The sequence below is a fragment of the Equus asinus genome, chromosome 4, assembly GCF_041296235.1.
Source record: "Equus asinus isolate D_3611 breed Donkey chromosome 4, EquAss-T2T_v2, whole genome shotgun sequence".
Classification (NCBI taxonomy): domain Eukaryota; kingdom Metazoa; phylum Chordata; class Mammalia; order Perissodactyla; family Equidae; genus Equus; species Equus asinus.
The window spans coordinates 113,749,850-113,777,580 of NC_091793.1; the positions used below are offsets into that span (position 1 = coordinate 113,749,850).

Genomic DNA, 27,731 nt, shown 5'->3' on the forward strand with positions numbered 1-27,731 from the left:
AAAAAAAAAAAAAAGACTTCAAAACAGGCCTCTTAAAAAATAACTGAGTGGGGGTAGGGAGTGGTCTGAAGTATAGACAAACTAAGGAATGGCAGTTATATTGCTAATAATTTAAGATGAGTGATGAGTACATGGGGGTTCATTACACTACCCTGTTTACTTTGTACATGTGTGAAATTTTCCATAATGAAAAGTCAAAAAAAAGAAAAAAGGAAATAGACTAATTTCCGAGTCTTTATTTAATTAAAAACAGGACAATCTTATTTACTACCCAATTAAAATAGGTAATCATCTAAAGATGGCTATTTTACATAAGCAAAATTCTAACAAGAAACTTCACTGGATTGTTAAATTTAAGCGGGGCAATCTGTGACTCCCCATACTATGCTTTGGGCCTTCAACAATGACTGTTTTTCATAAATAAATTTGTGAAAGTTACAGCTTTGGTATTTTTTAAGATACAAGCATACAAAACACTTATTCTTATTAATTTCCCGGTGAGCTTAAAGAAAAAAAGTTATTCAGAGAAGTGTTAAATTTAATAGTTTCTACAAATACGGCCTACCTCTTGTAGTCAAAAGTAGTTCTTTAAATCTGATTTGTTCCTTTTGAATTCTCTTGTAGGAAAAAAGTCCACTGGATATGTAAAAATATTTCTAGTTGCAGTGTGCAACAAGAGGATCTCTTTAATTCCTATTTCTATTCTACTCAATTCTAACTGAATTTTTCATTAACACAGTATGTTTAAAGTAGACGAATAAAAACCCTTCCCAGTGAAGCTCTTCTGCTATCAAGTGAAAAAGATTCATCTTAATATTTCCAAAGCTTTGACCTAAATATGCTGTTATGAGAAACATTCCCCTCAGGTTTTCAAGGTGTCTCACCACCATCAATAACCAGCTAAGTTTTATACTCCTCAACCAAGTGCTGTTCATTCAGACGGTGCGTAAGTTTTACTGTTAAAAAAAAAGTTACCACATGTCAATTTCAGATTGACTATTTGCACTAATGTAGAATAGCATTAAAAAATTTAAAGCCTTGTAATATATAATGGGTTTTATGTGTACAAACTTATATTGTTAGTATACTGCCTAGCACAGAACTAAAATACATAATAGGTGTCTAATAACTATCTATTGATTTCCTAAGGATACATTCATTAAATGAAGTTAAGAAGAATTAGCCCTGAAGTGTGTTAGACTGCAGAAGGGAGAACTGCACTGATTAAAAAAAAGAATGGGGACTGGCCCAGTGGTGCAGAGGTTAAGCTCGCACATTCCACTTCGCTGGCCCAGGGTTCGCCAGTTTGGATCCTGGGTATGGACACGGCACTGCTTGGCAAGCCATGCAGTGGCAGGCGTCCCGCATATAAAATAGAGGAAGATGGGCATGGATGTTCACTGAGGGCCAGTCTTCCTCAGCAAAAAGAGGAGGATGGGCAGCAGATGTTAGCTCAGAGCTAATCTCCCTCAAAAAAAAAAAAAAAGGCAGCAGCAGATTCAGGTCTTCTACCAAAAAAATTCTCGTTTACAGGATTTGGGACTAAAAGAGACCCCAGAAATCAAAGTTTAATCCCTTTATTTTACAGATGAGGAAACTGAGACTCAGAAAAGTTAAAGTGGCTTGATTAAGGGTAGTGAATAGCAGAGTTAGGCTTAAAATTAAAAATACATCTCTCCTGAATCCTAATCTGTAGTTTATCCCTTAAATAATGCCAATTTCTTAGTGTCTGAAACACAACTCAAAAATATGGTTTTCCTTTAAATACTCCATGCAATGTTTACTAACTTTTACACTATATCAGAATTCTTGTTAATACTGTTCTAATTTGTATCACTGTTAAACCACTCATTATATCAGCACTGCCTTTAGTGGATTACATCTAGTTTCAGCTGTAATATTCCCAGCCTCCACCAGGAGGAGAGTTTGTTTAAAAAGGCAAAGCCAAAAACCAGACAAACCAACGACACGAACTAGAACTTTACTCCCAATCCATCCATTTATTTTAAAGTAACACTACTATTCACTGTGTTAATGGAAGCTTCTCTTTTTCAAATTTTCTGGTTCTTCTATAGTGTAAAACAGTATATAACTTTATAAAATGTGATCTAAATTTTGTGCATTTGAAGCAGGCTTTAATGGAAAAAACTAAAAATAGGCTCAAGGAATGTACAGAACAAATAAAATCTTGCTTACCATTTTTGCTTCTGACTGTACTGGTTGAGGGGAGGAAGGACCCGGAATTCCTGGAACACTAGGCACCATGGTGACTGGTCGAACAAGCTTTGCAAAATATATTGAAAAACAATTGCTAGAGAATATATTCAAAATGAGATTTGCACTTTATTTGCACAATGGCTGCTATGATAATTTGAGACTTCAGAATCAGAAAAACTGTATTTTTACCCTGAACCCTTATTGATCTTACACCCTGATTTATCCTTCAAAACTTGTCAATTTCTCCATGACACTGGCTTCCCTAATCTTCAATTTTCACAATTTCTTTTTTTAATGCTTCCTTCTTATAGAAATCCATAATATTCAAAGTGATTGAGGCAAAATTTCTCACAGATCCGTCACCCTTCCATTTTGAATGTGAAAGGAAAGAACGTCAAAACTTGTGACAACTAGGCATAAAAAATAATTTCAACAATGAATTTTGCTTTCCTAAAATATATATACATATAAAATTTCTAAACTATATAAATAAAAGTTCTCGGATATATTAGTATACTGTATAATAACAAAGAAAGAACCTGATTACCTCTAATAATAATAATCTAGAACACATTTTTCCATTTTGTTTTTTGCCTTTTTTTTAAACCTAATATCAACACTAAATGATTCATTTTTGTATAACTAAGGTATATCTCTTCTTTCATTTCAGTTTCTTTCATCACAGTTACATGTAACAGGATAACCGTATAATCTCAAATATAGGGCAAGAAGGTTTCCTCTTTCAAAAATATCCTAAGAAGTAGTTACCTTATATTTATCACCTTATATATAAGAGCCCTTATAGAGTCTCTCAAATAATGCATTTTGAACAGCAAAGCTCTGTTTGAAGAAGATACATTATTTTGAAATTAATCAATGCTAATTTTGGATATTTAGAAAGGTCATTTGGAAGAATTGGTTAATAAAAAAAGCAAACAATTTTAGTAATATTCCTGGGGGTATAATCTCACACCAAAAGAGTTGGATGTTACTCTAAGTAGGCTTTTAAAAATAACTTTTAAAAGCTATACAATAAATTATTATATTGTATTGATCAGAAATATCTGTCTAGAAGGTAAAAGAAGAAATTATCTTTTTATTGTATGAATGAATATTAGCATTTGGGTTAAGATTTCCAAGAAGAAAATAATAGATTCAAAAAGTGTTATATTCAAATTAGGCGAAAAAGAAAATGTGTTTTGGAAAACCGTGCTAGATGTCTTAAAAAGTGGTTCTAATGATGAAATCTTGAATGTTGAAGACACAGTTGATGAGTTAGAATAAAACTTTTATAAAATGTGAGAATACGAAAAAAGCATTATTTCTAACTTACATTATTCAAAAGAATGTGGTTTTAAATAGCCACTGTATTATTAAATATATAAATAGATATTTAACTATCGTCTATGTCTTTCAAAATGTATATATTTAACAAGTCCCTCAAAAAACTTTTCTTTTGGATCTTCCTTCCTGATTTATCCTTCAAAAGTTGTCAATTTTGCTGAGACACTTGTATTAGGAAAGTGGAGAACTCTCTACTGTTTTAAACTGTTCAGATTTTCATGTTTGCGCCAGCAAGGAATTCTGTAAACCCAAGTTGATCATAAAAGTTCACAGACAGTGTTTATGAACAACTTCTACAATAAGTGAAACATGGAGTAACCTGACAAGTATTTTAGGACAAATATCTTCATAAAGAATAGAAATCTGTGTTAACATTCAAATTCTACAAATCCAAATTGAAATGGATTGAACAAGGAATAAAGTTAATACTAAAAATATAAGGAAAATAATTAAGATTTTTGGAGGATGGAAAAATGTTTTCTATCCAGTTATGTTTGCCTTGAACGCTCTATGCTATCACTAAATACTACCCACCACTAATAAGTATTATGCTGAATTCAGTTTCATAAACCAATCAAGCAGCCACGAGTGTATTTTCTGACTACAGAGATCAGTTTTTCTATAAAGAAAAGATTTAAATAACCTAAATTGCAAACTTACTGGGACTGCAGCTGGAACATGCACATTAGAACTTGTAATTGACGCAGGAATAGCAACAGGCATAGTTTGTCCATTAGGCAGATGTAATAGAAGAGGGAATGGGCCTGGTACAGGACTAAGAAAAACAAAAGAAGGGAAATTTTAAAAATCCATATCAATCATCTCTAAAAAATATAAGAGTACTTTTATTCCTATTACCATAACATTTAAAAATAAATTTTCTAAACACTGCAAAGCAAATTGCAAAATTTAATAATTTTTAATTGTGTCCTAAATGCAGAATGTACAGAGCGGTGTGAAAAAAACAGTGAAAAAATGGAGAAAGTTATGGATTTACTTAGGACAATCTCCAATATGTTAAATAAGAAAAATTCTTACCAAAAAGCTCTTGAGAGCTACCTATGAGAACTGAAAGAAATGCCATCTGGTGATGGAGTAATTTTATGTTTTGTGTGAAATAGCGTGAAAATGAGAAACCATCTTAAATTCACATCCTATTAGCTGATTTGTTTTTAAAATTAAGTTCTAGATATTTACTTTCTAATCTATTAGATAATACTTATATTTAAAAAAAAAGACTACCCAAGAACTTTTTCCAAAATTCAAAGCAAGTAGAATATGATTTACATACACACACACAAGGCCACAATTTGAATAATGAAATGTCTTGGAAAAATCATGACAGGAAAACTTAACAATTCATAAACAGTTCAATGATTGGCCCAAATCACTTACACAATTGGCCTGTTGGAGGACGGTGCTTGGGTGATTACGGTACTTGAGGTTGGTGAAGGTACTGCCTGCTGAATAATTACGCTTGAGTCAGAACTTGTAAGCAGCACATTGGGAACCTGTAATGATGCGGGACGAACAATAGCTGATGTGGGCTGTGCGGTTTGCACCAATGGTACTTCCTGTTTAATAACGAGATAGACAAAGGGTGGAATTTTAAAATGCAAGTCAAGTCAAGTACCTTAGTGAACATATACACTTCTAAAAGCATCCGTAGGATAATATTAACACTCCCCCCAAAGTAAATTAATATCTAAAGTTATTTAAAAGAAAATTTTTGAAGCAACTGTAAAATTTCAAATGCAATGTTCATATTTTAATTTAAAAACATCTGAGTGATTTTTTTCAGTACAATTTGTTTTCCTATCAATCCAGAAATAAGTTAGACTGGCAACTTGGCTATGATTCCATGAGAATTTCAGTAAAAATATAATCCATTTTCATGGAATCATAGCACTTAAAATTCAAAGTGGATTGCCCAGTCTTACTCCATCATTATTCTCTAAGAAGAGGAAAGAGGTACAGGGAGACTGTATTATGGTTGATATAAATTCAGTAATACAAATGTTTAAAAAACTTTTAAAGCAATAGAAGTGTTCGCTAATCTCAGGTAGCTACCCCTCCATTACCAACAATTTCTCAGTACCAAAAGACCAAGTAATACTGATAACTTGAATGAAAAATAAATAATTACTGGAGTGAGATCTTTCCAAATTAAAAGAAAACAGAGAATTTGTGAATTAGCAAAGACCTTAAAGATGGTCTTTTCCCCAGTTTTACAGAATAGTAAACAAAGAGTCAAGGGCCTTACTCAGAACTCCTTTACTAGTCAGTATAAAACCTGGGTCTACCATGTTCCTTGAATTGGCCTTACTGATGCTGCTTATTATCAAAATCTTATTAAGCAACATAGGAAGAAAGATAAACTAGTATTATTAGAACTTGATTTATTTAACAAGCTGGAGAATTTATAACATGCTCTCAAGAACTAATGGGAAGAGAGAGACAATAAACAAGTAAAACAAACAAGAACATTTCAGATTGTAACATGTTATAGAGTAGTAGAACAACATAATGAATCTTGAAAGATTCACTGAGGGAAGGTTGGAGTTGGCTACTTTAGACAGCACAGTGAGGTAAGGGGAGGTTCTTTGCAAAAATGGCATTTGAACTGATACTGAAAGGATCAGGAGGAAAGCATTCCAGGGACAAGGAAGCAATCCACAGAGTAATGGTCTTTGAGGCAGGAAAAAGCTTGGAATATTTGAAGAACACACCAAGAGTGGCATGAGGTGAGGCTGGATGGGTAGGTAAGTTCAGATCAATGAGGGCTTATGGAAAGAGTGTGAGATATCTTAAATGCAATGGCAAACCACTGAAGGATTTTAAGCAGAGAAGTGATATAACGTATTAAAAATAAAACCATCTATGAAAAATAGATTGGAGATGGAAGTAGAAACTCCAGTTGAAAGTAACTGTTAGGGCCAGCCCGGGGGCGCAGCTGTTAAGTTCGCACGTTCTGCTTCTTGGCGGCCCAGGGTTCACCGGTTTGGATCCTGGGTGCGGACATGGCACTGCTTGGCAAAAGCCATGCTGTGGTAAGCGTCCCACGTATAAAGTAGAAGAAGATGGGCATGGACGTTAGCTCAGGGCCAGTCCTCCTCAGCAAAAAAGGGAGGATTGGCAGTAGTTAGCTCAGGGCTAATCTTCCTCAAAAAAATTTAAAAAATAAAAAAAAGAAACTGTTAATAATCCAAGTAAAAGATGATGATGGCTTGGACTAAAGTGGTGACACCGAAGACAAAGGAGAATATATTCAGGAAGCAGGTCTGATAAAATTTGCTATTGGTTTCACTATGAAGGAAAAGAAAGAATTAAGGTTTCTTGGCTTGAGCAACTAGATGGATGGAGAGAAAATTTACTGAGTTAGGGAAAACTGTGGAAAGAATCAGGGGCTCTGATCTAGACGTATTAAGTTTAAGATGTCTATTACACATAGAAAAGGAAATGTCAAGATGAAGTTGGATATGAATACGGAAATTCAGCAGATATCTAAGTTGATATAAATTTAAGAATCATTCATATGCAGACAGTTTCTAAAGTTATGGGCCTGGATGAGATCACCTAAGAAGAAAATCGAGAAAAAGAAGAGAAGGGGGCCCAGAACTGACTTTTTACAATTTGGCAAGACTATGCCCTGCCCAGGGGGAGCTAATGACTGAGAAATGCAGGAAGAAAGAATGCCTCTCAAAGAGGCTAATGCAGCAATGAACAGGGAAAAACTTGACTGTGAAGGGACTGAAATGCTCCATAGGAAAAAAGATACTCATATCAAAGATTTAACAGCATTTACAAAAACTGTGCTAATGTGGAAACAACCTTTAGGATAATAAAATACATTAAGATAATGGTAAAATAAAGTGCAACCATTAAAAATTATGATTTTGGAAACTTTCTAATGACATAGAAAAAGGTTCATTAAGGCCAAATGTCTAAAGCACAGTATAAAAGGATCTTTGTATTTTTCTGTGTATCCATCTATCTTTCTATGTAACTATTCACTTACAAACATTTACTTGTATTATAAATGTGTGCACATACCTAGGAGAAATGTTTCAAAATATTAGTAATTCTTATCACTCAATTACGGGATAACAGGTGATTTTGGTTTTCTTCCTTGTATTTTTATATTCTTAAAGTTTTTATAATGAGAATGCATTTTTGTAATCAGAAAATGAAAAAAAAAAAACCCACAAAATATATGCCTAGGTAAAAAGTTGCTTTGCTGCCTTACTTCTAGCTCCTCTGCCACGGCACAAGTCTATTAATTAGGTTATGGTTTTAGAATAACATATTCTCCAAAAGAACACTGTCACTGCCTCTTTATATCCATTATCTCTTTACTATACCCCACATGGTGTCCCCAAATAAATGTGTTCATTATATGTGCTTATGAATGAAAAGTGATCAAGAAGTACCTATAATAATGGTTATTCAACACACATGATAGCCCAGGTGGCACCAGGTTACCAGGATAATCAAGATCCAGGAATAAGGCCCTAAACCACCTACAAGAGGCCTGTATTAAGACAGTATCATCATCTTAGTTGCTGCTACCGAAGATCAATTGCTGAGAACGAGTAACTATTCCCTTAACCTTTTAAAAGCCTAAATAATCTTTGTTTAAACAATTTTTAATTGTAAAAATTCTTAATTAAGCCGACACTGTATAAAAGTAGTTAAAAATACCAAACCCAGAAAAATTAAGTTAAACTTATATAGCCTTTTAAAGTAACAGTTTTATCTAAAATGACTGCTATTCTCCTCTACCATTTTTCTGTGTGAAATAAAAAGCTAATTATCTATAAAGGTGGAGTCTTCTTTTCCTGAAATTTCTGTGAGTTTTCACAAGCTTTCATAAATAAGACTATTACAATCTGACACTGAATTATGTACAATTTATTATATTAACATTTTATGGAGATCAAATACTAAACTTTACTTGGGGTGCTGATTTTTTCCACTTAGTTTGTGTTTCTACCATAAATATAAATTTCGAACCTTTTCATCACTGGTGGTCGACTCTGGGTGAGGTAAAGGACTATCCTGGTGAGTTGTTTCTACAACAGAGGGCTCCTCAATTTTGCTTCTTATGATGGGTGTTGCAAGAGGGGATAAATCTAGAGGCATCTAAAACACAAACATTAAAGAAAGTGTTAGGAGTTCAAAAATAGCCAATTAGTATATCTAAAATAAGAAAGCAGGAAGTGTGAACTATGATTATTGTTCTGTCTGAAGTACTCTTTTTTAACTTTATGGTTAACAACCTACTTTTTTAATGTCATCTTCTGAGGCTTTCTTGAATTCATTTTCAAATGGACTTGCCAACTCATTAAACAAACCCACTTCTTCACAGTTTTTTAAGAATCTTGTTGGTGTTGGGGTCTGATCTGAAATAAATGTCAAGAAGTAATCACATAGATTTAAATATACAGAACTCTAAAATATAGCTAGTAAATTAACAAACTAACAGGGCTGGTTCAGTCAGCTGTTAATTCTCTCTTTGGAAAGACCTCTTCCTTTAAAGTAAACAAAATTGGTTAAGTTTTTGTTGCAGTTCAAGATTATTTCCTCCAAATTTATGAATCATAAAAGTATGAAAGAAGTCTCTCTTGTTCTTAGCCCACACCTTCTGTCTCAGTAGACTGACATAAGCATCCTCTACTCAGGGATCAACTATTACCATTATATAACACAGTAAAAATTTTTAAAAATTTACATAATTAAAAATTACAACTATTTAAAATACATGCAATTTGGGGAAAACTAGGACAAGAGCATGTATATTTGCTCTAACTTGGCCCTGCTGCTAGTGTTCATAATCTATTATGAGAGCAAGCTTAAGATAAAACAGAATCTTCAGTAGGTATATCAAAAAACTATGAAGAAAAGAAAGAAGGTTAAAACAAGAGCCCTAAAGACAAAAACAAACCAAAACAAATCCCTCCTTATTATTATCCATTGAAGCTAATTTTCTATTTTAATGCATTTTTCCAGCTTGGTGTGAGGGGCTATATAAGAGTTCATATCTATGGAATGTTCTAATAATTTCTAAGCAGCAGAGAAATAGTCAACGCTATTTTCTCACACCTTGAAACATTTTAACTATACTTGAATATGTACTCATGCTATGTGCACACATGTATTGGTTACAGAACAAATGGCAGTTAAGGTCCATGTTGAATGAAAAACAGCAAATTTATGAATTTTGCCTGTTTAGTCTTACTATTTTCAAGGCTATTTATTCATACTGATCACAGAGTTGGCAGGATATTCAAATTCTATTCACATTTTATATATTTTAGGGCATCAATTTTATAGGTTATATCAGGGATCCAGCCTAAGCTAAATGAAAGTATAAGGATGACTCCTAGTTTAAGATAAAATACTCAAAAAGTCCTTTTTGTTGTTTTTTTTGAGGAAGATTAGCCCTGAGCTCACATCTGCTGCCAATCCTCTTCTTTTTTTGCTGGGGAAGCCTGGCCCTGAGCGAACATCCGTGCCCATCTTCCTCTACTTTATATGTGGGATGCCTAGCACAGCATGGCTTGCCAAGCGGTGCCATGTCCACACTCAGGATCCGAACCGGCAAACCCTGGGCCGCCGAAGCAGAACACGTGAACTTAACTGCTGCACCACTGGGCTGGCCCCCAAAAAATCTTTTGTGAAATTAAAATTAATATATTTATTAACTACTGTGTCCCCAGAATGGGCATTACTTACTGTTTTATCTTTGCTCCCCGCTCCCCCATACCCAGAGTACTCCTATGCTCACTACATACAAATATATTTAACACTAAAAGGACAATAGGCCTATCTCAGATACTATTAGTATTATCAGAATTACTGAAGGGACTCTATTGTGTCATCATTTTACCTATTATGCAGTCTGCAACATACACACCCCTACCCTCAAAAAGATTTCCCAAATCATACTATAGCAAGGGCCCAGCATACAAATATTAGCTTAGGTCCATCATGACTGAATTAGTAAACTGAGTATAAATATGACTCTCCTGTTCACACCCAAAGGGTTTGTCTATCTAAGTTCAACAGAAGGCTCCTAATTTGTGTTAAAAGGAGAGAATAGTCTTAAAAATAAAATGCATATGCATAAATCACTTTTATCAGTGACTACTGGAATAATCGGGCTTCAGAAGAGAAAAGTCAATACAAGCACAATTGTTTAAACATGCAGATGGCTTATGGCCATTGATTATCAAATATATACCACACATATCATGCATTATGTTTATACAGTAATGCTAAACTATTCATTTCAACATATGTTAGTAAAAAGATGGTCAAGTGTTGTGTTCAAATGTGTTCTATTTTTCTTTGTATTAAATGTAAATAGTAACATAAATTCTAGAAATCAATCTCAAAACAATTTTGAGTTAAAAAGTTACAGAGAGAGATACTGCTCTAAGGCAGTAAGTTTCAGAAAAGCAAAGACCTTCACACTCAAGAGAGTGAAACTTCCAGGCTGTTGTTATTTCGCTTGTATTTTATTTTTTGGTTCTAGCTCTTAATAGCAGATGTACAATACTCTAAAGAAATGCATACTTCACTCTTCTCTGCCTCCTTATACTTATGGAACTGAAAACAGATCGAATGTTCCCCTAAATTTTTCCTAAGTAAATTGTTTTTGATAAATTACCAACATTTTGCTACCTCCAACTTTTTCATTACAAAAATTTTGATACTGAAATACAGGAAGAATCATTTAATATCTGCTTCATTATCTCTCCAAAGTACTGCATATGACAATTTGATCTCTATGTTGGGCAATAATTTAAAAGTATTAATAGTACTCAATATTCAGGTATAATCCCAGACTAACAAATAGTATAACCTAAGCTTTACAAAAGAAGAATTTAAGGGTAATTTCAATATTTATGATATGTAAATCTGTGGTTACAACAGAAAAAGGTCTGAAATTTATACATATTAAATTTTATATTAAACTTTGTTTTCTTATCTCAATACTTATAAAATATACACATGCAGTGAAATTATATATATTATGTATGTATACATATACACAGATGTGTGTATATATATTTACAAAGCAAAAAAGGGGCAGCTAATACAGCATGAAAGGATAATAAAACCAATGCATGAATTGAGTTTCTCTTTTCATATACTGTAAAAGATAATTATCTGCTTAGGTGATACCGTATGTTCATAAGATCAAAAACATCCCCTTACTGAGATTATTTTACGAACACAAATGTTTAGTCCAAAAAGAAATATAAACAAAGTCCTACTGAACAAGTCTGCTAATTGCTCTTTCTCCAACGGGAGGAGCTTGATCATTTTCTATTTCACACAGCATTGTAAACCAGGTGTAAACAGCTAAAAGAAACACTGACTAAACATCACATTAATTCAATTATCAGTTAAATGAAAGCTTTGGAGATGGTATGAATGCTCCCAGGAGTCTAATTAACTTACACAAAATTAACATTGAAATCTATATTTGAAAGCTACACAAAATATTTAACTGAAATGAATGGTCAGAAGGAAACATGAAAATGTAATGGGTAAAATACATGTTGCCAACATTTACTGTAAACGAAGTAATTGGAATATCACCAGACTATATTATTTACAGAGAATACACAAAAATTGTGCACATTCCAGGTGAAATATGTATATAAGCTATTAATAAAAGCATATACTAACCAGCCACAATGACACTGTCATTACGTGCTGGACCAAATTTCAGTGTCATCTCATGTTTATGTTTATGGACAGCCAAATGATCCTCGTTGGTAAAACGCTGTGGCAAAAAGTTTTAAAATATAGTTAAGATTTTCAATTTGATCAAGTAAAATGATAAGGAAATTCATTTCCACAACATGTAAAACCACCATTAACAATGAAATAGCAGTTAGTTAACTATAAAAGATCTATTGTTAGCACAGACTGACATACTAGATTTCAAATAATCATACAGAAACCCAATTACTCAAGAATAAGCAATACTGACATATTACTATGTCACGTAACTCATTTGAGAGCATTTAAAAACAAAATTTGAGGCAAAGAAACTTCATATAAATTTCATTTGGACACTAAAAATAGACCACTATTAATTTTTGTCATATCATAGTAGAAATATATACTCTATGGTATAATGACTTCTGAAGAAAGTACTGTATTTATATAGACTTCAGATTACTTACCCACATCTAAAATGAGAATTTTCTTATAAAAATATTAATCCTGGACAAATTAAGAAGTAAATCAGGGTCTTTATGTTACCACATAAAAAGAGAATGCCTCTGTTATAATCCAGTGAAGAAATAGCAACCAATACAATATCAAAGCAGTTCATTTTAAAATAAAATAAAATTTTAAACTTACAGTGATTTTTTTTCACTTTGTTTCATCATAGCTCTTATAAAAAAAATAAAGCAAAATTATTTTTAAAGCTACAAATAATTTGGACAGGTCCTGCACGGCAAAGGTGACATTTATGATTACAAGATCATAAACACATTGTTTAACTATTTCTGGACTGTATCTGGACATCAACCTTTATGAAGGTGCTCCTTATCAAGCAATATTTACACTGAAAATAGGGAGCACTTACTTTTTGTTACTTCAGAGCAATAATTATAAAATGCCAAATTAAGAGATCTAAACTCACTCTCTAGTCAATAACCTTATAAATGGGGATGTTAAAATTATATATATTTGAACTTGGTTCCCCTAAACCATTAAAATGGACTCCTTCTCTTGTGGAAATATCACTCCTGGACAAAATAAGAAGTAAATTAGGGTCTTTATGTTACCACATAAAGAAAGAATACCTCTGTCATAATCCAGCAAAGAAACAACCACCAATTACAAGGCAGTTAATTATAGAATAATCCCCCTCACTCAAGTGTTATCTTCCTATTGCTTTATCATTATAAGAATCCCTCTCAAGTTTGGAGCAATAAGAAGTAGCTGTCCTTTGACAGACTGCTGAATAACAAAGCTCTTGGAGAATGAACATATCCGCAGAGTCTACTGGCATTATTTCACTATTTTTTACTTTGCATTACAGTTTTAAATGAACATGTCCTACATTCCAGACTAAAAGTATCTAAGTTCCAAAGAACCTAACAATGTGGCTTCTCCATAGAAGACAATCATTAAGCATTTGGGAATAAATGCATTTTGGTTGAGGTCCTAGATTTAAAATGGCAAAGTCAGCATAATTAACAGGTAAGAACTTGGAAAGTTATATCCCATATCTACCCATATCCTCTGTTTGGATTGGTTTGACCACAAATATCCAAATCAAAGAGCAACTACCTATAGAATAAATAACATTATGTTTTGTACAAAACATGTGAAAATGGCACCAAGATTGATTTTAAGGGAAAAGGAGAGCCAAAAGGACTCTAAAAAACATTTAGGATCATGTGAATATTAAAAGGAGAAATGCAAGGAATATGAATTTACGAAGTTTCATGTAGGATCTAGACATCAAATTTACGTAAATGTTATTTATACAAGAATTCTTGATAACGTAATGATACTATTTATATACATGGATAAAATACACTCAAATTGGCACTTGATACAGGTGAGTTTAACCTTGGCTATCATCTGAGAAAATTTATTTACCTCTAACTGGAAACTTAAAAAGACAGTGACAAAACGCAATCCTGTTAAAAGGTAGTCACCAAGAGAAGAGAGAGATATATATATGAATGAATAAAAGAAATGCATTCTTTTTTTCAACAAATACTTCTAAAATAGCTACTATGTGCTAAGTTAAAATTTTTGAAGAATCTATTTGAATTGCTTTCCTCGCCAAATTAAAAAGTTTATTCTAAAAACAAACTTTGTAGAAAAATTATGCTACTGCTAGCAATAAAAATATATTGAATTCATATAATTTCTTTCTTCCAGGCAATTGAGAGTCCAACTCCAGTGCAAAATGTTGTAGATGTGCCCAGTATTTTTTTTTAAAGATTTTATTTTACCTTTTTCTCCCCAAATCCCCCCAGTACATAGTTGTATATTTTAGTTGTGGGTTGTTCTAGTCGTGGCATGTGGGATGCCGCCTAAGCGTGGCCTGATGAGCAGTGCCATGTCCGCACCCAGGATTCGAACTAGCGAAACCCTGGGCCACCGAAGCGGAGCGCGCGAACTTAACCACTCGGCTGTGGGGCTGGCCCTGTGCCCAGTATTTTTTAAACAAGACATTGAGCATATAGCTGAATAAACAATGGGAAAGGCAGTACAGAAAGGTAGGCGAGGATAACCATCTCCCTCAGATGGTTAAAAAGGAAGGGTTACCTGACAGATGGGAGAGAGGTGAATCAGTTGCTTCTATAATAAATTAATTTAAGCTCTGATAACTGAAAAATCTGTGTTGCCAAGGCTGAACACTCACCAGAATTAACTTCCTAAGACATAAGTCATTTTGCATGCATTCACATCCATGACTTAGACTATTACGCCCATTTAACAGATTAAATAGGTACAACTAAGTTACAAAGCCATCAGGCCAATAGCTCATTTTACTACTTCTTTCACTAGTTGAAGGATACTATTTGACATCAGGAAGTTACTGATTAATACACATGTATACACTTTCACTCACACACCTTCACTGAAACTATACTAAAGAAAATGAATCTTTATCTCCTTTATAAAACAGCTTATAATGTACAAACATTCTACTAAAGAAACAATTCTCAATGAAAGCATCACCAAAAGCAAAGATGTTATCAATGAAATAGAAGAATTCCAATGTTAAATGAATCTTTCACTTAATTATCTCATTTTGTCTTTTACTGAATTCAACAAAACATCACTTTAAAACAAATGAAATTCACAGAACTCTTCTGTGAAATACCTAATAGTGACAGAGGCATATAAAAAATAGATGTAAGGGGGCCGGCCCCGTGGCTGAGTGGTTAAGTTCACGACCTCTGCTTCAGCAGCCCAGGGTTTCGCCAGTTCAGATCCCGGGCGAGGACATGGCACCGCTCATCAGGCCATGTTGAGGCAGCATCCCACATGACACGACTCGAAGGACCCACAACTAAAAATATACAACTATGTACCGGGGGACTTTGGGGAGAAAAAGGAAAAATAAAATCTTAAAAAAACAAAAAATAGATTTAATAAGCAAGAGTCAACAGTTAAAATTCTTTGCATTGATTTTTATAGGTTTCTCTCTGAAATGACATCATAAACAAAATATATTTTAGATTTTAAAAATTCATTTTAAATTTTAAATTTAACTAAGTCCATTAAGTGTGTTGAAGCTAAAATTCAAATTTGGAAAAATGTCATCAATTGCTTATGATAAAAAATAATTTGCACTACCACCACTGAACTGGTGCTTCTAAAATCAATTTTTTTTTTAGGAAGATTAGCCCTGAGCTACCTACTGCCAATCCTCCTCTTTTTGCTGAGGAAGCCTGGCCCTGAGCTAACATCCATGCCCATCTTCTTCTACTTTATACATGGGACACCTACCACAGCATGGCTTGTCAAGCGGTGCCATGTCCGCAGCCGGGATCCGAACTGTCGAACCCCGGGCAGCCAAGAAGCGGAATGTGAGAACTTAACCGCTGCGCCACTGGGCCGGCCCCTAAAATCAATTCTAATTAGATCTTTTGAATTCCTCAGCAATACTATTTGACTTCAAAGAGACTACACCATTTCTGTTCTTAGTAAGATTTAACAAATGGATAATGCTGATATTAGCCAGGTTATTATTTTGGTCAGTAACTGTTACAAGGTATTATTATAATATAGAGATTATTTTAAGTGTCTTAGGGAACAAATATAGGCCAAAAAATAGTAATAATACTCAGGATTAGAGTGTTCATGATGAAAACAGTATTTAAACTATTAGTGAGAATAGGGGCTGGCCCCGTGGCCGAGTGGTTAAGTTCGCGCACTCCGCTGCAGGCGGCCCAGTGTTTCGTTAGTTCAAATCCTGGGCGCGGACATGGCACTGCTCATCAGACCACGCTGAGGCAGCATCCCACATGCCACAACTAGAAGAACCCACAACGAAGAATACACAACTATGTACCGGGGGGCTTTGGGGAGAAAAAGGAAAAAATAAAATAAATAAAATCTTAAAAAAAAAAAAAAAAAACTATTAGTGAGAATAAAGTATAGGTTTAGCCTTTAAAAAATAATATGGCAAAATGTACAAAGAATCTTAAAAATATGTATACATTTTGACTGGGTAATTCTATTTCTAAAAATATGTTTGAGGAATTAATTAGAGAGCATATAAAGGATTATGTAGATGGATATTCAGCACAAATGTTGCTTATAATACTGGAATTAATTTAAAAGCTCATAATAGAGGAATGGGCAAATAAATTATGGGACATGTTCTAGCAATACTATACTACATAGCAGCTTAAACCCATGTGTTCAATTAACACACAAAATGCTCACGATACATATAATATCATCTGCATACAAAGAGACTACAAAACTATATGTGCATATGGTCCCAATTTTGTTTTAAAAATAAAAGGTGGGAGGGGGCCGGCCTGGTGGTGCAGCGGTTAAGTGCGCACATTCCACTTCTCGGAGGCCCTGGGTTCCCCAGTTCAGATCCCGGGTGCGGACATGGCACCGCCTGGCAAAAAGCCATGCTGTGGTAGGCATCCCACATATAAAGTAGAGGAAGATGGGCACAGATGTTAGCTCAGGGCCAGTTTTCCTCAGCAAAAAGAGGAGGATTGGCATTAGTTAGCTCAGGGTTAATCTTCCTAAAAAATAAATAAATAAATAAAAAGGTGGGAAGGATTTAGGAAATGCACCAAATGTTAACAGAAGTCCTCTATGGATTTTATTTTGTCCTTTTAAAGTTGTCAAGATTTTCTGATGCTTTTTTAATTAAGAGGAAATAAAAACTTTTATATACAAATACAAAGACCCGTATTCAAATATATCTTGAAGTCTGAACATTCAATTTAGAGATGTTGCATTATACATGTAATACAAGAGTAGGCTTGGGTTCAAATTTATCTCCAATACCTGCTGGTTCTGTGACTCAGGGAAATTCAGTCATATGTTTAAGTTCAACTGCTCACCTGTAAAATGAGGCCAGTAGCACACATTTCATAGGGTTGTTGCGAGGATTAAATGACATAATCCACGTAAGCTTCCTTAGCACAGTGACTGGCTAAGTTAAAAAACATTATCATTATAATTGCTTTTATTACTATGACAGATATTATATGAACCTTTAATTCCTCAAATCCTTTTTGAAACAAGTTGGGGTACAGATAAATAACAGACATGGTATACACTTGATAAATATTTGAAAGTTCTATTTGGTGGTTCATAGGTAATTCTGTGTGTATTTTTGGGGTAGAGTTTTTTGTTGTTATTGTTTTGAATAAACTTTTAGTTTGGAATACCCTTACATTTACAGAAAAGTTGCAAAGATAGTACAGAGAGTTCCTACACACTCCTTTCTCAGTTTCAGTCCCCCCTAATGTTCTCATCTTATATTACTCTCACCTTACATTTGGTACATTTATCAAAACTAAGAAACCAACATTGATACATTACTATTAACTAAATTCCACATTTTAGTAACTTTGTTCCAAACTTTAAAAGTATTACCCTAGCTTAACCAGACTCAGCCTCCAAAAGACTTTTTGCCAGGTCCCCAAATTCAAAATCAACTCTGAAAACTATGGTAAAGACTGCTTGCTATCCCTCAATATCTATAACCCTTCTCCTTCAATAAAAGAAATGAACTTTAGGTGAGCATTTGGCTGCCCAGAACAAAGACCACATTTTCTAGCTTCCTTTGCAGTTTAGGTGGCCATGTGATCGAGTTCTAGCCAAAAGGAATGAAAGAAAATTATTTGCATTACTTCCAGTTTATGCTCCTAACATGTCAGGGGTGTGTGTACTCTGCTTTGCTTGCCCTTCTCCCTCCTTTATTGCTGGAGTGAGGATTTGATGGCAGGAGCTGGAACAGCCCATCCTGGACTAATGGAAGTTGCATGTTGAGGACAGCAGAGCCAGCCAGCTCTGGAACTCCTACTTACCGGCTGTTACATAAAAACAAAGTGTTCAATCTATTGTTAGGTTGAATCTTTGTCTTAACCTGCATCCTAAGTAATACAAGAAGCTAAAAATTTGTCATCCCTAAGGCTATTTAAAACAATGGGCCACCACATGTAAGCTAATTTCTTCTGCACAGCAGGATAAACGGAAATGTAGGGTTTTTTTGTTCTTGTGAGGAATACTGGCTCTGAGCTAACATCTGTTACCAATCTTCCTCTTTCTGCTTGAGGAAGATTGTTGCTGGGCTAACATCTGTGCCAATCTTGCTCTGTTTTATGTGAGATGCTGCCACAGCGTAGCTTGACAAGCGGTGTCAGGTCTGTGCCCGGGATCCAAACCTGCAAACCCTGGGCAGGCAAAGCAGAGTATGCGAACTTAACCACTATGCCACTGGGCCAGCCCCAGAAATGTCGTTTTTTAGTGGTGACTATATCAAAGGAAATATGTTTGTATGTCAAGCTTTGATAAGCTTTCTTTTCTCTATCCAAATGTCCTACATCTCTTCCCCACTTTTCAGTCTCAGCTATTATGGATGCACTGTCCATGGTCCTATCTAAGGCCAGTCCCTTCACTTGAGCACTGGATCCCATTCTCTCTTATCTACGTAAGAACCCCATTCCTGTAACAGTCCCCCTCTCTGAAATGTGAAATACGCTGTGACGTCCCCACCTTAAAACACAAAACAAATAAAAAAGCTCCATCTTCAATCTTCCGCCAGCAATATTTTACTGTTCCCTTTAAGCTATACTCTGAGAAAGAGGTATCTTATAATGTCTCTGCTTCTGGTTCTCCCCACTTACTCTTCAGACTACTCTAATAACATGGTTGTCACTGCTCCCTCACTGAAGCTACTCTTATCAACGTGTCTAATAATCTCCATTATTTCTAAATCCAATAGTAAATACTGAATCCTCACCTTATCCTATCAACTCCAAGACTACATTGTTCCCTCTACTTTGAAATGCTTTTGCTATTTGACTTCAGGACACAATTTTCTTCATTGTCTCAGCCTCCTATGCTACACCCTCCCCCTCCTTCTGACTTTTAAACACTGGAGTGCCTTAAAGCTTAGTTCTCACCCTACTTTATCCATACGACTTAAATATAGAAGTAAAACTAAGCAAATATGGGAATTACAGGTTATTAAACAAAATGGATAACAAACTTTGACAGTGTCAAAGTTAACAGAATAATTATCAGATATCAAGAGATGAGAAAGAAGAGGTATGAGGAAGTATGAATGTTAATCCTTCTCACAATAGGGAGTCTAAAAAACAATTCTAATTTTTTAATATTTTTCATAATTTTTTAATACTAGAGAAGTCTTTTAAAAAACAATCTCTCTTATAACACACATACACACATATACTCTGACACTCAGCAATAAGTTTCTTTTTATCCCGTTTAAGTAAATTTAAATATAATGCTTTTTATTAAAAATGGCATGCGTATTAGTAAGGAGTCAACCATAAGACAACAGAAACTATTCTAGTTTTTAAGCAGAAAAGAAGGTTGACAAGCAATTAGGGGCCTGTTTGAGACTGAGTTTCCAAGAATGAGTCCTAGAACAACATGGCAAAACTTGTCATTGTCCAAGGGCTGGCTCTAGAAACATTTTATATTAGCTGTAATGCAGGGATTACAGAATCATGTTGTGTCTGTTCAGTCCACTCTGGCAAAATGGATGACTTGAGAAATACCCTTCTCTCTCCATTGAACTCTGTACCAAATCCAAGGAGTAAATGTGATTTACCAGAATGAGTAAATCTGGTTGGTGGAACCTAAAATCATATCGAGAATTCTGGTTGCAAAGGATTTTGAGAATTGTAGTTTTTAGCTTTCTTGAATTTACAGAAAAAGGTGTATCAAATATATCTTCAAAATATATGTCAAATCACTCTATTTCTCTGTATGTCCACTGTTACCACGTAGTAAAGCCACCATTATCTCTCACCGGACTGCTGTCAGTCTCTACTCTCCCTGCTTCCACTCTTAGCTCAGCAAGCGCTTTTCACCACTCTGTGAATAAACCCCAAACACCTTACCAGTCTACAAAGCTCTACAGGGTATGGATTCTTTTCTTCTACCTTTCTGACCACATATCTTACCCTTATCCTCATTGATCACTATATGATCCAGCCACAATAGGTGTCTTCCTGTTTTGTTTTGTTTTTTGTAAATTTAATTGCTTTTTCTCCCCAAATCCCCCTAGTACATAGTTGCATCTTTTTAGTTGTGAGTCTTTCTAGTTGTGGCATGTCGGATGCCGCCTCAACATGGCCTGGTGAGCGGTGCCATGTCTGCGCCCAGGATTTGAACTGGCAAAACCCTGAGCCGCCAAAGCGGAGTGCGCGAACTTAACCACTCGGCCACAGGGCCGGCCCCGTCTTTCTGTTTTTAAACACACCAAATCCATTCCCTCCCTAGAGCCTTTATATTTGCTGTTCCTTCAGTCTGGAAAACTTCCCCCAAGGGTTTGCTCCCAAATTCTCATGTCTTTATTCAAATGTCACCTTATCAGAGAGGCATTCCCTGACCAACCTATCTAAAATAGCACCAACCCCAGTAACTCCTATCTTTACCCTGATCAACATCATTAGATACCATGTAAATCAAGATCATAATGAGATACCACTACACCCTCCCCAGAATGACTAAAATTAAAAGGCTATCCAAAACAATCTTGAAAAGGGAGAACTAAATTAGAAAACTTACCCTACCTGACTGGAGGGCTTACTGTAAAGTTAAAGCAATCAAGACAGTGTGGTACTGGCATAAAAATTGAAAGACTGATGAAAGGAACAGAACAGAAAGCTCAGAAACAGACCTAGACATATACAGTCATTTGATTTTCAATAAAGGAGCTAAAGTAATTTAATAGAGGAAAAAAAAATCTTTTAAACAAATGATGCTGGAACATATGAAAACCCATATGGAAAAAAGTGAGCTTCAACTCCTACCTCACACCACATACAAAAATTATTTCAAGATGCACAGAGACCTAAATGTATAATCAAACTTTCAGAGAAAAAAGGAGAATATCTTTGTGACTTAAGGGTAGGCAAAGCTTTTAGATAAGTCACAGAAAGCAAAACCATAGAAGACAAAAAAATTAACACATTAGACTTTGTCAAAATTAGAAACACCTGTTCATCAAAAGATATTATTATGAAAATTAAGATGCAAACCACAAACTGGAAGAAAATACTTGACAATGGAGTGGTATCCAGGATACATAAAGAACTCATACAACTCAATAATTAAAAGACAACCCAATTTTTAAAACAGGCAAAAGATTTGAAAAGATATTTCACAAAAAATATGGTATACAAATGAAAGTGCTCATTTTTTCATTACTCAAAGAAATGTAAATTCAAACCACATTACCTATCAGTATACACACAATGAACATGGCTAAAAGTCAAGGACTGACAACACCAAATGTCAGCAAGGACATGGCACAACAAGACCTCTTATACACTGTTCATGTGAATGTTAAGTGGTACATCTGTTTTGGAAAGCAGTTTGGCAATTTCCTGAAAAGTAAATATATAAATATTATATGTTCCCACTATCATACTCCTAGGTATTTACCCAAGAGAGGAGAAAGCATGCATCCATACAAAGACTTATACACAAATATTCACATCGGCTTTATTTGTAATAACTAAAAACTGGAAATAAGCCAAATGTTTATAATTGTAGAATGAAGAAATACTACTCCCTCAAGGAAAAGGAATTAACTACTGATCATATAACATGGAGAAATTATACATTAATTATGTGGAATGAAAGAAGTCAGACAAAAGTATACACTGTATATTCCATCTATATAAAACTCTAGAAAATGCAAAATAATCTATAGGGATAGAAGGCAGACCAATGGTTAACAGGGGCGGGAGAGGTAAGAGGGTGGGATAACAAATGGGAATGAGGCAACTTTTGGGGTGATGAATACATTCGCTATCTTAATTGTGGTGAGGTTTTCTGGATATATACATGTTAACATGCATCAAACTATACACTATAAGTATGTGCAGTTTATTGTATACCAATTATACCTCAATTTAAAATATCAACTAAAGGAAACAAACAAGAACCAAAGAAACACTTTAATGCTTATTTATGATTTATAGTTGTATATTTACATTCTCTGTAATTTCACTACACATTAAATTTATTCTTTCATTCCTTAATGTCTATAGTTAGTTTAAGACTAGACTAATGATAATAGCAACGATTAATAATTTAATGGCCTATTAAAAAATGCTGAAATATTATTTTCTGAAATAACACTGAAACATTATTTTCTGAAAATGTTTCCACACATGCTCTGTATTAACCATGTTAGACTCAAGAACACTAATATATTAGTAATATTCTCGGAGGTAAATATTAGTTAAATTTCATAAGAGTTCAGCAAGTAAATAATTTTCATACAAGATAATGTATATTTGATTTCCAATTAGGCAGTTTACAGTGATTTTCAACCAATAAAGGTCAAATGAAAATGCTTTTAAACCCTGAATTTGTCCAGGTTTTCCATCTTTCCATTAAAAGACATTTTTTTTTCCATATTAGATTGTGTTTTTCAAAACTCAGATACACTATTGAGGAAAAAGAATTATTTCCCCAAATTTTTCTGGGTTATTTTCATTCTAACTCCAAAACTGTACAAAACATTGTAAGAGAATCCTTTTAATGATAACATAAATTGTCAGTGTTTCTAATAAATGTGAATATACAAAATGATTTAAAGTAATTTATCTATTACCTGGCCACATCCAGGGGCAGTGCATAGAAAGGGTTTGTCATCACTCATATTCCACAGGTCCTTGTATTGCCTATAATAAAATATTAAAAGATGGCTAAATGTTTTACAGTACAGATTTTTAAATAAAGAATAAAAATGTAGTATTATTTGATTTTTCACTAAGCTTATTACCTTTTCTATTTGAATGTGAAATAAAATACTTTTACTGACATTTTAACCCTATTTGCCATCTTCTTATTAGGAGCAGACAAATAAATGTAACATGCAGATTTTACACTATAGAAAAAAAGGTTGAGAACTCTGGTCTATCAGGCTAAATCTTTCCTATTCAACAGCCTAAGTGCAGAAAGAATGAAATAATTAGAAAATCACTACTTTAACCTCCAATGAAATAATGGATCTAGGTAACTATCAATGTCTGATAAAACCATCAGGAGAAAAGGTGATGGAACTTTATAATGGTTGGATCAGGCTGACACCACCCTGAACTCCCAGGTCAGTCTTAAATTAACATCACTAAAAGAGGGACAAATAGACATTTTGTTCCTCCTGATATGATGCAACAGACAGCACATGAAGTATTCTTGGGGAGTAAAAAATAAAACCTGAATCTAATCCAGTCTCTTTAGATCCAACTACAGGAAACACAGGAGATAGAAAAATACGTCAAACAACACTACCAGAACGCAATCAGCCAGATTTTACAGGACAAAAAACCTGGTCTCTTCAACAAATAAACATCATGGGGAATAAAAGAGAGGAGGTAGGGGAATTATTTTAGATTAAAAGAGGTTTTACTAACCAAACGCAATATGTGGACCTTTTTGGATCCTGATTTGAACAGAACAACTACAAAAAGACATTTTTTAGTCAAGAACTATTTTTTCTACTTTTTGATTTAGACTTTAAGTTCCCAATCATTCCTGCCATCAACTTGTAAGTTTTAACTTTATTTTGGCCTTCTTTCTAGAAATTATATACAAGCATATTGGATTCGACTAAAAATTCTGTAACACTATTGCTTTCCCAACATTAGCCTGTTAACCCTTCAGAGCAATGTTTCCCAAAGCATTTTCAACAGGGATGACAATGGCTATTATAGAAAAAAGGTACGTGGCCAAAGAAATTTAGGAAATGCTGGAGTACTTTATTTTGTAGGACTTTTCAGAGCCTTTCACATGTTCAAGTGAAATGATTACCAGAGCACCTAGAACATGGCATTTTTTGCCACATCCATTTCTTATTTGAACCTTTTTTTCATGCAACATGTGATCTCACAGAACAGCAACATCAATACTAGTCAGAATTATTTGGAACTCATTTTAGGGGAAACCAAAACCCTAAAATATGTTTATGTTTGTCACAGTTAAGTGTATTTTGATGCTCTATTTGTTAATTTAAAAATGCAATAGGAGTATCAGCTAAACCACATACTAGATAAGTCTCTTCTTATCTATGGAAAAAAACACTGAAATATTTATCTGGAAACAACCTGGGAAAATTTTTATAATCTAAACTATGAAAAATAGCTAGAAATACCAAATATTGCACACATACCTGGCAGAATTCACACGTAACTTGAATTTCATAAGTCGAACAACTTATCACGTCCTCTTTTTCATTGCAAGGATACTGAAAAACAAAGTGGTTTCACGCTGTTAAAGATAGTTTTGAAACATTTCTTGAAACAGTAGAAAATAAAAACACTCAAATAATTACACTTTCTGTAACACTACTGTCATCCAAAAACCCAGTCACTATTAAGAATCTTTCTAATAGATAGAGTACTGCTCCTGAAAACAAATACCCATACAAATGCCTTAAAGATAGGTATTAATATATCTAACTCCACCACAAAAATGGTAAAGAAGAAACATTTAATTCAGCCCATAGTCTGTGGCTGAAGAGCAGCCATTAAAAGACTAACTTATTAAGCCTAATGAGAAAGATGATAATTAGTGTTTCAAAATATCTGTTCAGAAAGCTTTTAATTTTTTTAAATGTAGTCACTAGTGGTCCGATTCTCTGCCTAATTCATTAAAATCTATCTGTCCCATAATGCAGTTGATCTATATAAGCAAATCCCTCTTCCCTAACATTGTAACTTATTGAATATCAGCTTAAGGACAAGTACAACATACCAAAACTATCCAGGCCAGTGGCCCATTTTTAAAACTCTGCTAATACTTCATCTTACATTCACTGAACCCCCACTAGTGGCGAATGAAGTAACTATACACTAATCCAAATAAGCCAATGGTGCATAGAGAAAAATTTTCTTTTTCATAATTTTGCTGATAAATATGTGAAGAATGTCTTGCTCAGAAAAAAACAGATAATTCCTGTGGGGAAATGTGTAAATAACCACAGTTCTGAGTCCTGCAGTCAAGGGTGATCTGGTATAGGAGAAAGGAAGAACAAAGTATTTTCCTTGGCCCCAGGCAAAACTTGTTACCTGGTAGGATTCCATTTTTCCATTGACATCCAACTTTACCATGCTGTCTGTGAGAGGAGGGAAAAGAACACTAGAATAATCCAAAGTAAACCTATGAAAGTTATGCTTCTGTCATTACCAGCAGAATGTGAGCTCAATGAGGGCAAGGATCTTATCTTTGGGTTAACTACCTAAAACAGTGCCTAGCTCATAGTATAATTTACTTATTAAATATTAAGGAATGAATAAACAGATGCATGATATGAACAAGTCACAAAAGTTTGGTTCACTTTAACTCAAAAAGCTCTTCTAAAAATAATAAGAAAACGCACTTCATTTTGCTTGGAAAAATCAAAGCAATATTTGAACTCAGTTAAGTCCAAGAAACATTTAAACACCAAATATATGCCAAGATACAAAGATGAAAAAACAAACAGTCCATGTACTGGAGAAACTTTCAGTCTAGCAGAAGAAAGAGGAACACAGAAATATAATTTCAATTCTTTTGGTAAGAATAAGAGTTAAAATACTAGAACAATATAGAGGTAGTGCAGAAACCAATCCAATAGTTCTAGAAATGCTTTCTGAGGGAGTTAACCCTTGGTACCCTTCTCTCTCACTTTTCCCACTCACCCACTCCTACAACTGTCCCGTTCCTCTACAAAAGACGTTCCTTACCTACACATAAGCCTATTTCCTAGTCAACCAATAGAAATTCCCATTCCTTATTACTATTTTCTAATACCTTAGCTGAGGTAGCTGTAATTATAACAGTTGAAGGACCTTGAGACATAAATGATGATAATTCCTCTGGGAGGCTTAAATACTAACTCTTTGTGAATCTGACGGAATCTCAAGCCTCTAAATGCAGGGTTATCTCCCTTTTACAACAAGGTTGGAATTACGCTCACAGGGAAAGGAGGCTTTGTTCAACTATAAATTGGGGAAGTCACTGACTGCAGATAGAGAACTGTTAATATACCACACCACTCTCTGGTGGAGAGATCTTCCTACCAGTATAGGTTGGAAAATCACTCTCACAAAGAGTACACAGGAGGTTCCAGACAAAATTTAAAAGAAGTCAGCTTCTTTGGTTTCTCTACTCTCTCTCAACTCTTCTTCTAACACTTCTTTATCTTCCTTGCTCTCATGATCTAGTATCAAAGTCTCCCCTTTTCTTCTTTCAAGCAACAGATATTTGAGTGTCTACTTCGTGCTTGGCACTATGCCAGATGCTAGGGATGCAGTGGTGAATTAAGATAGATACCCGCCCTCAAGAAGCTTCCAGGAGAGTGAGGGAACTTACACTAGCAAATCAAGCATCTAGCTCAGAGACCCTCTTTCCAGTTTCCTAAGACAATTCCACATATAAACATGTATATGCTGCTCACATTTTCTATTTCATTGCTATAAGGCATTTTATTTTAGAACCCCAAACTTGGTTAAAGGTATACTTTGAATTTGGTTTGTTAGAACACTACCAGAGCAATTTTTACTGTTAGGTATCCCATACAAATGATCAATCTTACATAATTCTAAAAAATTGTTAAAGCTGAAGTTTTAACTGGGGTTCAGAAGGAGGTCATTGTTATTTCTTGATAATATGAACTAAATTACACCTACTGAACTAAGACATTGTAAGGAACTTTAAATTAGCTGCTAGAAAAACATGGAACAGCAAAACAACAAAATAGCAGTCATCCAAAATGCCACTATTCAGAGATAACTATTTAACATTCCAGAGTACATATTCCAGTCTTATCAATGTATAGAGCTACATGACTTTAAAAACTATAAAAACAGTATAACAACTTCCTTTCAAATGCAATTATCTAAATTCTACCACATCATTAAATAGCAATATCACTAAATATTACA

At 34.3% G+C, this 27,731-nt stretch overlaps 1 protein-coding gene across 11 annotated transcripts in view; it reads right to left on the reverse strand.

Moving 5' to 3' along the window:
* The window catches only part of ATF2 (activating transcription factor 2), a 73,471-nt gene that overhangs the window by 27,892 nt on the left and 17,848 nt on the right, over positions 1-27,731 (reverse strand). For 7 of the 11 annotated variants that reach the window (XM_044768676.2, XM_044768674.2, XM_044768675.2 and 4 more), the window contains 8 exons: positions 24,977-25,051; positions 23,420-23,489; positions 12,262-12,358; positions 8,845-8,963; positions 8,575-8,703; positions 4,957-5,135; positions 4,222-4,336; positions 2,197-2,283 (listed from right to left, as the gene is read on the reverse strand). In XM_044768676.2, the coding sequence (XP_044624611.1) occupies positions 2,197-2,283; positions 4,222-4,336; positions 4,957-5,135; positions 8,575-8,703; positions 8,845-8,963; positions 12,262-12,358; positions 23,420-23,489; positions 24,977-25,008 (828 nt within the window). In that variant the 5' untranslated portion in view covers positions 25,009-25,051. Of the gene's footprint in view, positions 1-2,196; positions 2,284-4,221; positions 4,337-4,956; positions 5,136-8,574; positions 8,704-8,844; positions 8,964-12,261; positions 12,359-23,419; positions 23,490-24,976; positions 25,052-25,874; positions 25,922-27,731 lie in introns of all 11 variants that reach the window. The other 4 variants (XM_044768678.2, XM_070508141.1, XM_044768681.2 and 1 more) reach the window with 2 other exon arrangements.